Genomic DNA, 13,578 nt, shown 5'->3' with positions numbered 1-13,578 from the left:
TGATGTGTTGGGGACACCACCGAAGGGTCCCAGCACTGCCTGTGAATCGGGGGGTGAGCCTCATGGGCTTTTCTACCCCTACATCCAGTGATGAGTGGTGTGAAGTGTGTGCCACTCACCCCAGTGAAAATGAACAAAGCGAGGCCACCCAGGCATGGTGGGGACATCCCACAGCCCTGCGTCCCCTTTATTCACACTAAAGGGAACAAGCTCCACACAGCTCACGTATTCGACCTAATGAAAAACACACCTGACACCCCTCCAGTTCAAATCATTCCAGGGACTTCCTTCACTGTGTCTCCCACCTGTTATCCACTCTTACCTGATTCCTCCAAAAACAAGAAATAAAGAAAAAAGATATTAAGTGAAAGGTGACAGCCAGGACGCAAACCATCAACCCTGCATCCAAAGTACAGTATTCTTTGTCCTCACAGAGAACTTCATCTAGGAAGTATGTCTCATTTACAAGACAGCAACAAGAAAAATGGTGGCCCAGCAAACAATTCGGGAGATGAGTGTCTGATGACGCAGGAGTCCCCCAGACACCCAGAACATGGCGCTGCTCTTCCCGCCCTTGGGGTTGACCCCCAGCTTTTCCTCTCCATCAAAGCCAGCAGTAATAATAATCACACTGGCAGTCAGAGCAGCAAGCATTTCCAGCGCCAGCTGCGTATCAGGGCCTGCCCCACAAGGCCATGCTCCTGTGTTAGTGTGTTTCTAACCCAGGAAGGTTGCTGCCCTAACCCGGGGAAGGAGGTGTTAGTCCCTTTCACAGAGGGGGAAACTAGATTTAGATTAAATAACGTTCATGGGATCCTACAGCTGGCATGTCAGGGAGCCAGGAGGTAATTCAAGTCAGATGACCACAAAGCCAGTGTTTTCAGATTCCCGAAGCAGAAAGCCCCGCCACAGGTCAGGCTCCCAAGGCCCCTTCACCAGCTTGCAGTGTAGAGGTCAGCGGGTCTGGGACAAAGACACGACGGAAGGGACCGGACATGCTCCCTAAAGTAACTGCCCTACATTGGGCTCTTTACTGAAATAAGAAGGCCATGTCCCAGATCAGTCCCTAGAGATGGGAAATACATCACTAACAATTACAACACAGTGTAGGGGAGGGGTATTAATGTGGTCTTCAGAGTGGTTAATGCTGCACAATGAAAGATCAACTGTAATTATGTGTAGGAGGTTAGGAAACAGACTGCTGATGAGTAAGAAACCATGGCACCTTTCTGGCAATCGGGGGAGGCTATGTCCAGCTGACCACATTGCCCAGAACTTGGAAATGAGCCTGGGGGCAGTGGAGGCAACTCCCAGCCCCAGCCTGGGATGGTGACCCACCCTCAGCACCAGGCAATGCCCTTTGCTCAGATTCCCCTCCAGGAAATTACTGATTTGGTTTCTTAGGAATTTGTGGTAAATGTGCATCAAACAACAGAGTATTCCCCTCCCTAGGAGGGTAGTTAAGGTCCATCTACCACCAGCAGGTCGGTGACCAAACCTTGCGCTTATTGGTCAGTCTCTTAAGAATGTGGCCCATGGGCATATATCTGGAGAAAACTCTAACTTGAAAAGACACGTGCATCCCAATATTCATAGCAGCCCTACATATAATAGCCAAGACATGGAAGTGTCCATAGACAGATGACTGGATAAAGAAGATGTGGTATTTTTATATAATAGAATACTATTCAGCCATAAAAAAGAATGAAATAATGCCATTTCCAGCAACAAGGATGGATCTAGAGATGATCATACTAAGTGAAGTAAGTCAAAGACACATATATGACATCACTTACATGTGGAATCTTAAAAATGATACAAGTGAACTTACTCACAAAACAGAAACACAGACATAGAAGACAAATTTATAGTTACCAAAGGAGAAAGTGGGGGGAGATCTGATAAATTAGGAGCTTGGGATTAGCAGATACTAAATACTATATATAAAATAAACAACAAGTTTATACAGTAAGCGCAGGGAATTATGTTCAATACCTTATAGAAATTGTAATGAAAAAGAATATGAAAATATGTATATGTATGACTGAACATTATGCTGTACACTAGAAATTGATATAACATTGCAAACTGACTATACTTCAGTAAAAAAAATTTGTAATATATATACGTGTAACTGAATCAATGCTGTACACCAGAAACTAACACAACATGGTAAATCAACTACACTTCAAGTAAAAAAATAAAAAGAATGTGGCTCATGGGGATCAATTCTTCAGGGCCCAGTCCCCTTGGGTGAAGAACTCAGCTTCCAAGGGGGCAGTGGAGGAGCCTGCCCGGCCCAGGACAGGCAGCTGCTCTGCGCCCCGCCAGCTCTGGCTCCGCTGGCCCCAAGTTACGCTTCATGAGGACCAGTCCTGAAACAACATGGGAACAGCAACCCACAACCACGGAAACCTTGCGAGGATTCACATCCAGTCTGCTGACGCTGGGGTTCGGAACGGGGGTAAAGGGTGGGGTGGGATTTCTTCCGAAACATGTCATTTTCTTTTCTGTTTACAACAAAGAAAGTGCTCTCGAAGAGAGGAACAGAAAAGGGAAGAAAAGGATTCATTACTAATCAAAGCAAATTTCTTAGGAACCACGAAGAGGAATTTTGCTGAAAGAAACAGCTGAAAATGTGATCCGAGGAAGAAGCATCAGACATAAAATGGCCAGGAGGGGAAAGGAGAGAGGCAATGGGCCTGCTAGTATCATATATAAATAATAAGAATAAGTAAATGAAATATAGATGATAAGTAAATGAAATTAGTAAATTAAGAGTAACCAAATGCCCTACAGAAAAGGAACAGTTGAGTTAATTACAGTACATTTAGCCAGCATCGTATTATGCAGCCATTAAAAATGATGACTGTGAACACTAATTTAAAATAGAAAAAAGTCTGTGCTATAAAGCTAAGAAAAGCCAGAGTAATATGTGTACAGCTTTGTAAAAATTTCCATATGAAAGGCTAGAAAGGAACACCAAAAATTGGTTGTGATAGGATTACAATAAACTTTTATTTCCAAAGTTTCTGCAATATTAGATGGCATTTTATAATTAAAAGCATGCTTTAAAATAATCCTTTCACAATGAGGGAAAAAGAGCCAGTTGGTAACACAGAAAAGAAACGAGAAAATTGATAATGAATAAATGATTCATTCACAGATCAAAGATCAGAGATGGTCTGCCAAGATTAAGTGCAATAAAGAAATAACTAACTAGCATTCGCATGGTGCTTTATAGCTACCCTTCCCCCACCAGGTAACAAACTAACACTCCCATCCGAGCCCTTGTTCACCAGCTACAGTGAGCAGCACCCCACCCCACCCCACCGGACACCCTGGTCCCACCTCGCCTTGGCTTGCCTTAAGCTTCCCCAATACAAAAGAACCAATGGTGCCAACACCATCAGACAGGGGCTGCCTCCTGCTCCCAAATGGGTCACCAGCCCCCTCCATCACAGGCTACCTGGGACAAACATGTCCCAAGCAGGAAGCAGAGGCTGGGTGGAGCTCGGATGTTCCATGCTGGGGACCGCCCCACCCCACCCCAGCTGTTCCCTATTGTTGGGTCCTAAGCCTTCTTCCTTTCTGAATCTACACACTCTCCGTGGGCAACCCCTCACCCTCCCCATGGTTTTGGGTGGCACTTAAATGCTGATGATTCCCAAATCCAGAACTCAAGACCTCTCTTCTAAGCTCCAGATCTTAAGCACAGGGCCTGGTACACAGGTGTTGAATAATTATCCACTGAAGAATCTGATAGTTCCCCTTGGATATCCCACAGGCACCTGAACCTGAACCCATCTTCACCATCCTCTGCTTCCATCTTGGTGGGTGGCCCTCATGGCATCATGCCTGGACTACTCCAATAGCCTCCTAAACAGTTTCAGCCTTACTCAAGTCCACCAGAATGATTCTATTTAATGCAAAGCAGATCCTATCTGTCCCCTGCTTAAATTCTTTCAGTGCAGCCCCATCATTAGAGGAATAAAGCCCAAATTCCTTAGCTCTTCTGCTACCTAGCTTCTCCATACCTTGTCTCTCTAGCTTCTGCCACCCACTCATCCTCTTGTTACACAGGATTGTCACCAGTCCAAAGCAAGTGAGTATCTCCTGTAACTCTCACCGGAATGCTCTGTTCCCACTGCTCCACCTGGCGAACTTGTTTTCATCCTTCAAAACCCAACTCAACAGTCAGCTCTTAGGAAGCCTTCCTCTGTTTCTTTATGCAGGCTCTCTTTCACTAACAGGACTTGTACCACAACCTGGGAGCTCCGTGATGGTAGGGGATGAGTTTTACTCACTCTTTGTTTATGCCACCTAGAACAATACTTGGTAAATGATGGAGGGAATGAAGTTTGTCTGACGGAGAAACAAGCATGAAGGTGGGATGGTGAGTGCTCCAACTCTGCTTGGCCATTCTTCAACATGATCTTATGCAAATCATTTTTGTCCAAGGACGAGATCAGAAGTAGGCCAACATAATATCAATGACTCATTTTTCTGGGCTCCTAAGAACCCTCCTCTATTGCTGCTTTTTCCCTAGACCAGAAAAACTTTATTAACAAATGGCAAAGGCGTACTGATTAGCACACTTGAAGAGTTATATAAATCCTGCTTTTAAAAAAAAATCATTCTCTAATTACTTAGATTAACATCAGAACATTTCCCTAGCTTGGATCTAGCCAAAAATTTATCAGACTCTCAATGAGCGCTGATGAGGAAGGAAATAAAGATAAAAGCCGAGCAGGAATGTATTTACTCAACAAACATTTACAGACTGATAGTCAGGACCAAGGTACTGCAAGGGGTGGCAGAGGAGTTCTACCATCGGTCTCGCTCTGCCCTCGAGGCGAATGGCAACCTGCTAAAAAAGACAAATTCAACGTGCTGCCGAAGGATGCACAAGAGCAAACTCCCACCTCCTGAGAAAGGCATACAAACTTCAGAGCCAGGCTGCCCATCTGGCTGATGTATAGAAAGAAAGGGCCGGGACTGGTGCTGGGGTCACAAATGGAGGCAGGACTGCCTCCCCTGCAGTGCCCTGGACAGAGGAGGTTCGCGTGTTTGAGAAGTTAAGAGAACAAATTCTTCTCATGAATGTAAGGCAAGGCAAAGACTGTGCAGACGAACTATGAGCCATCATTTTTGTATGCAATGTAGTTCCGACTTTCCAAAAATCTTAGAATGATGTATTAGATCTCATAAAGAATCAATACCTTCAAAGAGTTATATACAGTTGTCTCTCTGGGGTCCCCAGACAACAATGTCATATATAAAGCAGCATAGTACAGTGAACGTAGTCGGCCCTCCGCACCTGCAGGTTTCACATCCACAGACTATACAGCCTACTGGGGACCACATTCCTAACTTCTGAAGCATCCTGTGGTGCCCTGCCCAGACTCACGGCCCTCCTCATCTCTCCTCCCCAGCATCCCCCGAGTTCCCCTGGCTTATTAGACAGCTGCCCTCCATTCCCTCCGTCCCTGTATGGACATATCACCAGCACACCAAGGGGTAGAATCAATTTCCCCTTATCTTGCACCTAGGTTGCCCTGTGGCTTGCTTTGACCAATAATGGTGGGTCTACCCTTTAAAACCTCTGGTAGCTTCCACTTTCTCCAGGACAACACCACACTGTGAGGAAGCCCAAGCTAACCACTTGGAGAGGTCACTGCAGAAGTTCTGAGGCTCCAGACATGCACGAGTAAGGTCTTCTTAGAGCTTGCCAGCATAGCCGTCAGCTGAATGGTGGCACTGAATGAAACAGTCCAGGCAGCCACGTGAGTGACCCCGGCCAGTGCCACGTGAAGCAAGGCAACACCTGGCTGAGCACAGTAAACCCACAGAATCACAAGATAATAAACTATTACTGTTTTAAGCTGCTAACTTTTGAGGTTATATGTTATACAACAATGGATAACTGAAACACACGGTAAATGAAGGGCTACGTGTGCAGTGAGGCCACTGGGAAATGGTGAACTTAGTGAACTTCTCAGAGAATCAAAATATAATCCTTATTTGTCCAAACCTGTTACTATTCATTTATGATTAAATTGCTTTCAGAATGCAGTCCTAGACCTCACTTTATGCCAAATGTAATTTAATTTATTTTCTTGATGTGGGGTCATCACTCTGGACATCAGTTACCACAATGTCCAGTAATATAATGATGCCTCCTCCGGCCACAGGTGTATAGGGACTGCCGGCTGCAACAATGAGCCCCCCAGACAGCTATGCAACTTGATCAGCAGCAATATCTCTGCCCCCAGAAACGCCTCCTCGTCCCCTACACTGCTCCTTCTGGTAGTTGTGGGTGGGGCAACTAAAGACCCAGTCCTGTTGGGACTGTATTTCAGCTGACTCAGGGAAGATCTAAGGGGTTCTTCTAAGATTGCAGAAGAGAATGAACTCTGGAAGCCCAGTGATCTAGATTTGAATTCTGCTCTATCACCTACTAGTTCCACGGCCCCAGCTGAGCCATTGCACTCATCACACATTTCAGTCCTCCCATCTGTAAGATGAAAATACTATCTACCTCTTGGTGGAAGATGCTGAATTGAAACATAAGCAAGAGCTCAGTAAACGTGGGCCCCTTGTCCCTCCTCACTGGGCTGCACCTGGGGGTTATCTCTGAGCACACACATCTGAGTGTCGGTCAGGACTGCACCCACAGAAGGAGATCATCTAGAGTGCATATGTCACTTCCGGGACAGCCTGGTGGGGAGGCGTGGAATGTTTATCCAGGGTTGGAGCACCCTCGTGGGGCTTGCTGTAGGTTGATGAAAAAACTGCAGAATAACCTTGAGTCCTAGCAATTCTGTCTCACGGAGATTTCACCAGCGCTGTTGGGCAGACCAAGCCCAGGGGTATGTGCATGTGCATGGTGTGTGTGTATGTGCACACGTGTACACACACAGTGTACCTTGGAGCTCCTGAGGTAGCCTGAGGGGGCAGGGAGAGACCTTGGCAGGGAGAGTGGTGTCTGAACCTGGCCCCACTGGCCCAGCCCTGGGCTCCAGCTTCCTCTCCAGAAAACCCCAGCTGATGATCAAGTGCTGATTTAAAATAATAAACACAAGGACTCTGCTGTGCGTGGCAAAATGTCAGTGAAATAACGTGGGTGAAAGGTGGGACCTAAATTGCATGTGCATGATGATGACAGACTGGAAATGCTCTGTTTACACACAGATAAGGATTGGAAAAGGCCCCAGAGAGATGCGACGGGGGAGGGATTGAGGGGCGACTTTCTGCAAAGCTGTTTATATGTTTAATAATTGGCTACTCTTCCCCATGTGCAGCTGGCCTCCCAGTCCCCTTCTATGCATTTCCTTATTATTCTGGTTCCTACACGATGCCCATCTGCACACTCTTCATGGAGAATGAGCCTTCTGTCCCACCCTGGGGTGGGGGCAGAGTGCAGGGCCAACAGGCCAAGAACTGGGTTGGCACTGTCCCCTCCCAACCTGTGTCCCACACACACTTCGGCTGCCTAGGCTGCTCAGAGCCTCTGGCTGCTGCCTCCCTGCCTCCCCACCCAGCTCCCGTTCCCATTCACCCCCTCATTTCTCATGTACTCCTGGCCATGTTCCCACCAGGAACACTCTGTCACAGGCTTCTCCGCTCCTTGCGTCCAATTCCCAGGGGGAAAGAGAGGGGTGCTTCCTATGATATTTTAGGGCCTCCCACTTCTTGGCACGGTTCTTCAACATGGCTGAGCAAAGACATCTTGGGGCAGCCAGAGAAGCAAGGAGGAGGCCCAGATGCCAGAGAAAAAGGCTTTCTGGGAAGTCCCCTGCCCCTCACACCCACCAGTGTGTGTCCCACCTTCTCCCTCACCAGTGACCCCTCCCCAGTTATCCAGCCCCTCTCCCTCTCATCCTCCCCAAGCCTCAGTATCCTCATCTGTAAAATGGAGCCAGTAACACCCAGGATTAATTGAGACGACTTGTACAGAACCTTAGCTTCAGCCTAGACAGGGCATCTGAAGGCTTGGCTCCCTCACACCCTCCCCGCTACAGCTCCCCCAGCCCTTTGGAGCCGAATGTTCATTCACTGGGCGAATGAGTTGCTATGTAACTTGCAGGTGTGAAAGGAATCACACATCCATGGCTCTATCATGTTCTAATTTGTGAATAAAGGTCTTAAGAAGCTATTAATTCCATGAGAGAGTTCTGCTCCCAAATAGCCTTTCTGCTATAAAACATTTCTCAGGGGCTCCTCGCCACTGACTTAGCACAGCATCCTGAGTCTATCAGAAGCTAACAGGTGTATGAGGGTGCATGTCAGAGTCTTGGGAGCAGCCACTGGCCACAGGAACGTGCCCTGTCTCCACTATATTTTCTCCCCACCCAGCAGCAGCTGCCTGGTCCTGCCCTCGACCCCCTCATGGGGCAGCCTTGGGCAGTAAAAGGCAAGTTGTGCCAGGACCCAGACAAGGAGAGGGATGTGGGGAAAGCCTGTCAGCGGCAGCTTGCTCCCCTGATCCCCAGCCCTAGCCCTGCCCTCCTCCACTGCAGCCTCTGACGTCAGTCTGACCCCCTTTACTCCCAGACCCCACAGGCCGCGAGGCCCGTACCTGTTGCTCAGTAATAGTCACTCATTCACTAATAAATGAAGCCTCAACAGCACCACCTTCCCACAGCCCATCCCATGGCCCCGACTCCACTTGATCTTCCTGTCGGAACCCTGACCCGCATAATCCCCGTGAGAAGAGCTGAGGCAGGCTGCACTGCTTACCTCTGACGCTTCAGGCTACCCTGAGGCCCCTGTGTCTTTCTGTCTTTCCCCTCCAGAGCCAAGTACCAGTCTGGAGGGATGAGGGTGCAGAGGAGGAAGTCTAGGCTTTGGAAATGCTTCTTCAGTGCTGCCAGTGACCGCAGCAACTAAGGCACTCCCAGCCCCCTGGAAATCCAGTGTCTGCTTCTAACCGTGAAACTGGGCTCATCCCCCACCGACCCAGGAGGGAGGCCCTGGCTAGAGCCAACAGGTGCTAGGAGGAGAAAGGAAAAGGGAGTCTATGGGCAGGAGATAGCAAAGCAGGGAGGTGTCGGGCGCTGGAGAAGGTTCCTGATGCTACTGTGATGGTCAGGGGAGGAGGGGTCTGGCCACCCGGTTCTCACATCCCTGTCCTCCAGCCCCTGCTCTCTCCTATCCTTGATGGCACCTTATCCCGGGAGGTAAAAGGCAGGTAACCAAGTTTCATTCCATGGCTTGGAAGGTGTCCAGGTGCTCCCCCCACAGCAATGAGGGGCCACAGGACGCTCAGGGTTCCATTGTCTTCTGAAAGGCCAAACGCAGGGACCACTGTGACCTAAGACTGTGGTGCGTGGGCCTGGGAATCCAGGCACCTTTTAAGAAGTCACATTAGTCCCCAAAACAAGTGACTCAGAAACTTCTGGAACATGGCCCACTGAAAGCTAGGACCTCCTGCTTTCTATCTCAGGCTCTGGAACAGACCTTGGGCGCCACCTCCCCTTCCCCGTCTATTCCCAAAGCTTCATCCAAGGCCCAGCTTCCATGTCAAGATCATGATCTCCTGGGATGCTGATACTGCTATTCTTGATTTACTTATTTTCCTATCTTTTTTTTTCCCCGTTTCCTATTTTTTTGAGCTTTTGTTCCTTAGCAGTGCCCAAAGGACACCAGCAATCAAGGGGTCAGCCTCTGGGCTCCAATGGGGAGAATTTCTGATTTGCTCCCTTCACAGACAGTGAAGCATATGGGAAACTCACATCGTCCAGAGACCCTGGCAGAGAGGAAAGTGACTGCTCAGCGAAAGGTAAGGGTTCAGAGTTTGAGCCCAGGCCCCAGAGGCTGCCATGCCCACCTATCTGCCACCAGGCTGGACTCTCCACTGATTCCCAATAGAAATGCCTCTTGCCATTCTCGCTCCGACAGCTTCCAGCAGGGCCCTCTGCGGGCAGAGGCACAACCTGAAGTTGACTAACCCGGAAGTCATGAGAGGAATGGCAGGCTGCCACCTTTCACGGACAGCGCACTGGGAGGAAAGGGGACCTTCTGGTGCACCGCATGAATCCATGTGCACCAGGGCTGGGATCCTGCAGAATCAAGGCCCAAAGCTTCTCAAAAGGGCACACTGCACGATTCAGAGCGGGAAAACAGGAAGAATCTTGGTCCAAGAACCAGGAAAAAGTTACAACAGAGGAAAAACCTGTTTTTTTCCTCTAACCAAGTGGGAGGCAATGGGACAGCCCCACTGGGTTCTTGCCTCACCACTGTGCCCCTAGAGACCCAGCCCCCAATCCCAGGAGACTGATGGCTTTGGCCGTGATGTAGTGGAGAGCAGTGGAATGGAATCAAGCAATGGATGCTCCAGCCACATGACTCTCATAACTAGCTGTGTGGCCTTAGGGAGGTCACTCTTCATCTCTGTGCTCGTATAGAAAATGAGATAGCAGGCAGGACGCGCAACTGTGGAATTCAGCGACTCTAAGCCCTGTGGAGCTCCCCAGCACCCCAAGATAGGTTACCAAATAATAAGCTCAGAAGACCAGGAATCACATCTCCCCATCTCTGCAGCCCCTCAGCACCTACCTGGGTCTTGGCACCTGGCAGGAGCACAAGACTGTCTATTAGTTAAGCCGAGGCCAAAATTCCGCCCCCTCCAACAGAAAACATCCCCCAGAACTAGCAGACCCTCCTCATCGTGGCCGGCACCACTCTCTCCATTTGCACCCCCACACCACGCCTTCGGTGGGGAGATCACCACTCTCCACCTCACCTGACTGCTCGGGCACCCCGAGCTCCCAGTGGCAAAAGTGCCATCTATGACAAACACACCTTCCCTCCCTACAGTCCTTCATGTCTCCTTGTGCGCATCATCCACAGCCTTTGATCTTGATAACAACCACTTCAGGCAGGTAGACACTATCCCCGTTCAACAGAGGGGCAATGAGTCCACGCAGTCAGTGCCTTGCCAAAGCTAGTCGATGACAGGCTAGAGACCGGAAGCCAAGGGAGCCCTCCTTGCCCACCAGAGGTCTTCCTGGCAGAGGTCAAGGACAGGGAATAGCCAGGACAAGGCTGCCTCGCTGGAGACCAGGTCCAGCAGGGCCTTCCTGCCACCCACTCAGGCTAGGCACGAGTGACAGAGTGGCCCTGAGGACCAATGTCTGGACATCCTCTGATCCCTAGGGCCAAGCACAGACAAGCTGTACTGTAAAGCCAAGGGTTGAAGGAGAGGTGCTCCTTCCTGTACAAGTAGCTGAGAGCCCCAGAGCTCCCCCCAGCACACATTCTGATTCAAGGGCAAAGAAAACACCACCACCCCAACTGTCAAAACAGGTGCCACCTCGACTGAGAGCTGCTGGGAAGGGAAGCCACTGGGTGGGACAGCAGGTGGGACTCACCTCCCTCAGCAACCGCATCCCCTTCAGCCCATCCTGCTGCTGCTGGGCCACGGTGACCCCCAAGACGAGGGTGTGCACGACACAGGAGACCACAGAGATGATGACGATGGGGCTGAGGCTGAGGGGCAACGTGATGAAGAAGGAGAAGACAAAGAAGGCCTGCCAGCCCACCGTGTCGCTGGCAGCGTGGGCACGGGAGAAGTTCAGGCCCAGGTAGGAGAAGATCTGGGCTGTTATCAGCAGCCACAGCAGGTAGGGGACCACCTTCCGGGTGACCCTGTTGGGGAGCAGCCCCTTTTTGCAGAGCACGAAGAGGATGATGTCCAACACCAGCCCAACACTGGCCATGGCCAGAGGAGCCAGCTTGTCGCTGGAGAAGACCACCGCGCACATGACCACCACGTAGCAGTCGAAGAGGGCCGCGAAGACCACCAGCACCAGCAGCGTCTCATGGCGCTGCCTTTTGAAGTAGGTCTGGTACAGGTTCTCCAAGGACTCGGGCACGAAGGTCAGGCGCATGAAGCGGGGCAGGCAGAGGCAGGATCCCGAGTTCCGGACAGAGATTTCATGGGTCCGGCCCACCCCTCGGTCAGCGTCAGAGGGCAGACTGACGGAGTACTCGGCGGAGTACTCGGCGGAGTACTCGGGATCAGAGAAGCCCTGGGTCCTTGGCATCCTGGCTGCCGTGTCTGCTTCTACTGGCTCTGGAGAACTGGATGGGGAACACAGGAGGGGCTCTGAAACGGGGAAAGGCTAAGGGCCAGCCACGTCGGGCAGGAACGCAGAGCCGGTTTCTGGGGCACAGGTAGCGCTGATCATCTGGAACTTAAAAGGATATGACTAAGTAGAAGCACCTCTTCCTTCCTACCTGTGCTTCCCCCACCACCCACCCTAGCCCTCCTAAAAGAATCCCTGCTGCAAGAGGCTCCAGAACCAGGGCCTTTCCCCACGCCACCCCCACGCTCACGCCACCGCCCGACACACGCACACTTAGTCCTGTCCACCCAAACACTCCGTTTCCTGTCTTTGGCTTGTGGACGGGCCTGGCCACCTCTCCATCCGACGCACCCCTGGTCTCTCTCACTCCCTGACTTCCTCACCTAAATCTCCTCCAGGCCCAAGCTTTAAAAGGTGAAGATAAAACATGCTAGAAAGAAACCAGAGCCATCCTGGGGGTTTCTGAATCTTCCTATGTTTACTTCCTTTCCCATCCAGCCCGTGGCGACTCGGGCTCCCCACCTCGGGCACTGTATGCCCTCCGGAAGGCCGGCCCTGCCCCTGCGTTTACCTGTGTGGGAACTCGGGAGTAGCGTGGTCCTGGTCGGTACCTACGCCGGCTTCGGGGCCGGGTCACGCGTGCGGCTTGGGGGACAGGAGGTCTCAGCGCGCCTGGGGGGCTGCTTCCCGCCGAGCCCCGCCGCTCTGGCAGTGCCACAGTCCCCGGCCCCCGGCCCGGGCGCGACTCTCCCGCCGTCAGCCAGGGAATCCGGCCGGCAGAGGCTCAGGGCTGCCCCTCAGCATCCACAGGCGCCCAGCCGCAGGAGGAAGGAGGAGGCGGCGGCGAAGGCTGGAAAATTCGGGGGCGCCCGCCGCTAGGGCTGCGGCTCGCGGGGCCGGCGTGCGCGGCCGGCCCCCTCCCTCTGGTCCCGCAGTGGTCGCGGCGGCGGCGGCGCGGCTAGGGGCGCATCCGGGGCCCTCGCCGGCGGGAGCGCGGGCCGAGGCCGGGGAAGCCCGCCAGCATCCTCTGGCCCGCCCGCGCGCCGAGCGGAGTCAGCCGAGTCGGGGCGCGGCGCGCTGCACAGTGAGTCCCCGCGCGGCGCTGGCGGCTCCGGGGCCACGCGCGCTCCAGGCCCCGAGAGGCGGGCGGCGCCCCTCCCTCCCCGCAGTCGCCGCCCTCTCGGCGAGCGCGTCCGGAGTTGGAGGGGTGCGGGGGTGAGGCTCCAGACCCGGCTCGGCGAGGGGAAAGAGGAGAAGGGCCAGTAGGAGCGCGGAGGCGAGAGTTGGAGGGGCCCCAGCGGCCCCACGCTCCGGCACCGGGCGGCGAGCTGGCGGCTACTGCTGCGTGGAAGCTCGGGTGGGCGGTGGTAGGAAGGATGGGCGAATCAGCGCCTTCCCCGCGCAGGCCCCGTCTCGGAAGATAAAAGCCCGGGACGTGCCCTCCCGCAGGTGAGGCGCCCTCGGGGCATCCCTAGCGCCCCCTCCT

General features: G+C 52.2%; 1 protein-coding gene across 2 annotated transcripts in view; it reads right to left on the bottom strand.

Moving 5' to 3' along the window:
• Positions 1–13,578, bottom strand: part of ADCY3 (adenylate cyclase 3) — a 75,870-nt gene extending 62,292 nt beyond the window's left edge. For both annotated transcript variants that reach the window (XM_031466676.2, XM_010992950.3), the window contains exons 1-2: positions 12,664–13,578; positions 11,376–12,200 (exon numbers count right to left, since the gene is read on the bottom strand). In XM_031466676.2, coding sequence (XP_031322536.1) covers positions 11,376–12,050 — 675 coding nt within the window. In that variant the 5' untranslated portion in view covers positions 12,051–12,200; positions 12,664–13,578. The remainder of the gene's footprint in view (positions 1–11,375; positions 12,201–12,663) is intronic.

Source organism: Camelus dromedarius, chromosome 15 (genome assembly GCF_036321535.1).
Source record: "Camelus dromedarius isolate mCamDro1 chromosome 15, mCamDro1.pat, whole genome shotgun sequence".
NCBI classification, from domain to species: domain Eukaryota; kingdom Metazoa; phylum Chordata; class Mammalia; order Artiodactyla; family Camelidae; genus Camelus; species Camelus dromedarius.
The sequence above is the reverse complement of the archived record's forward strand: the minus strand, read 5'-3'. Positions and strand labels throughout refer to the sequence as shown.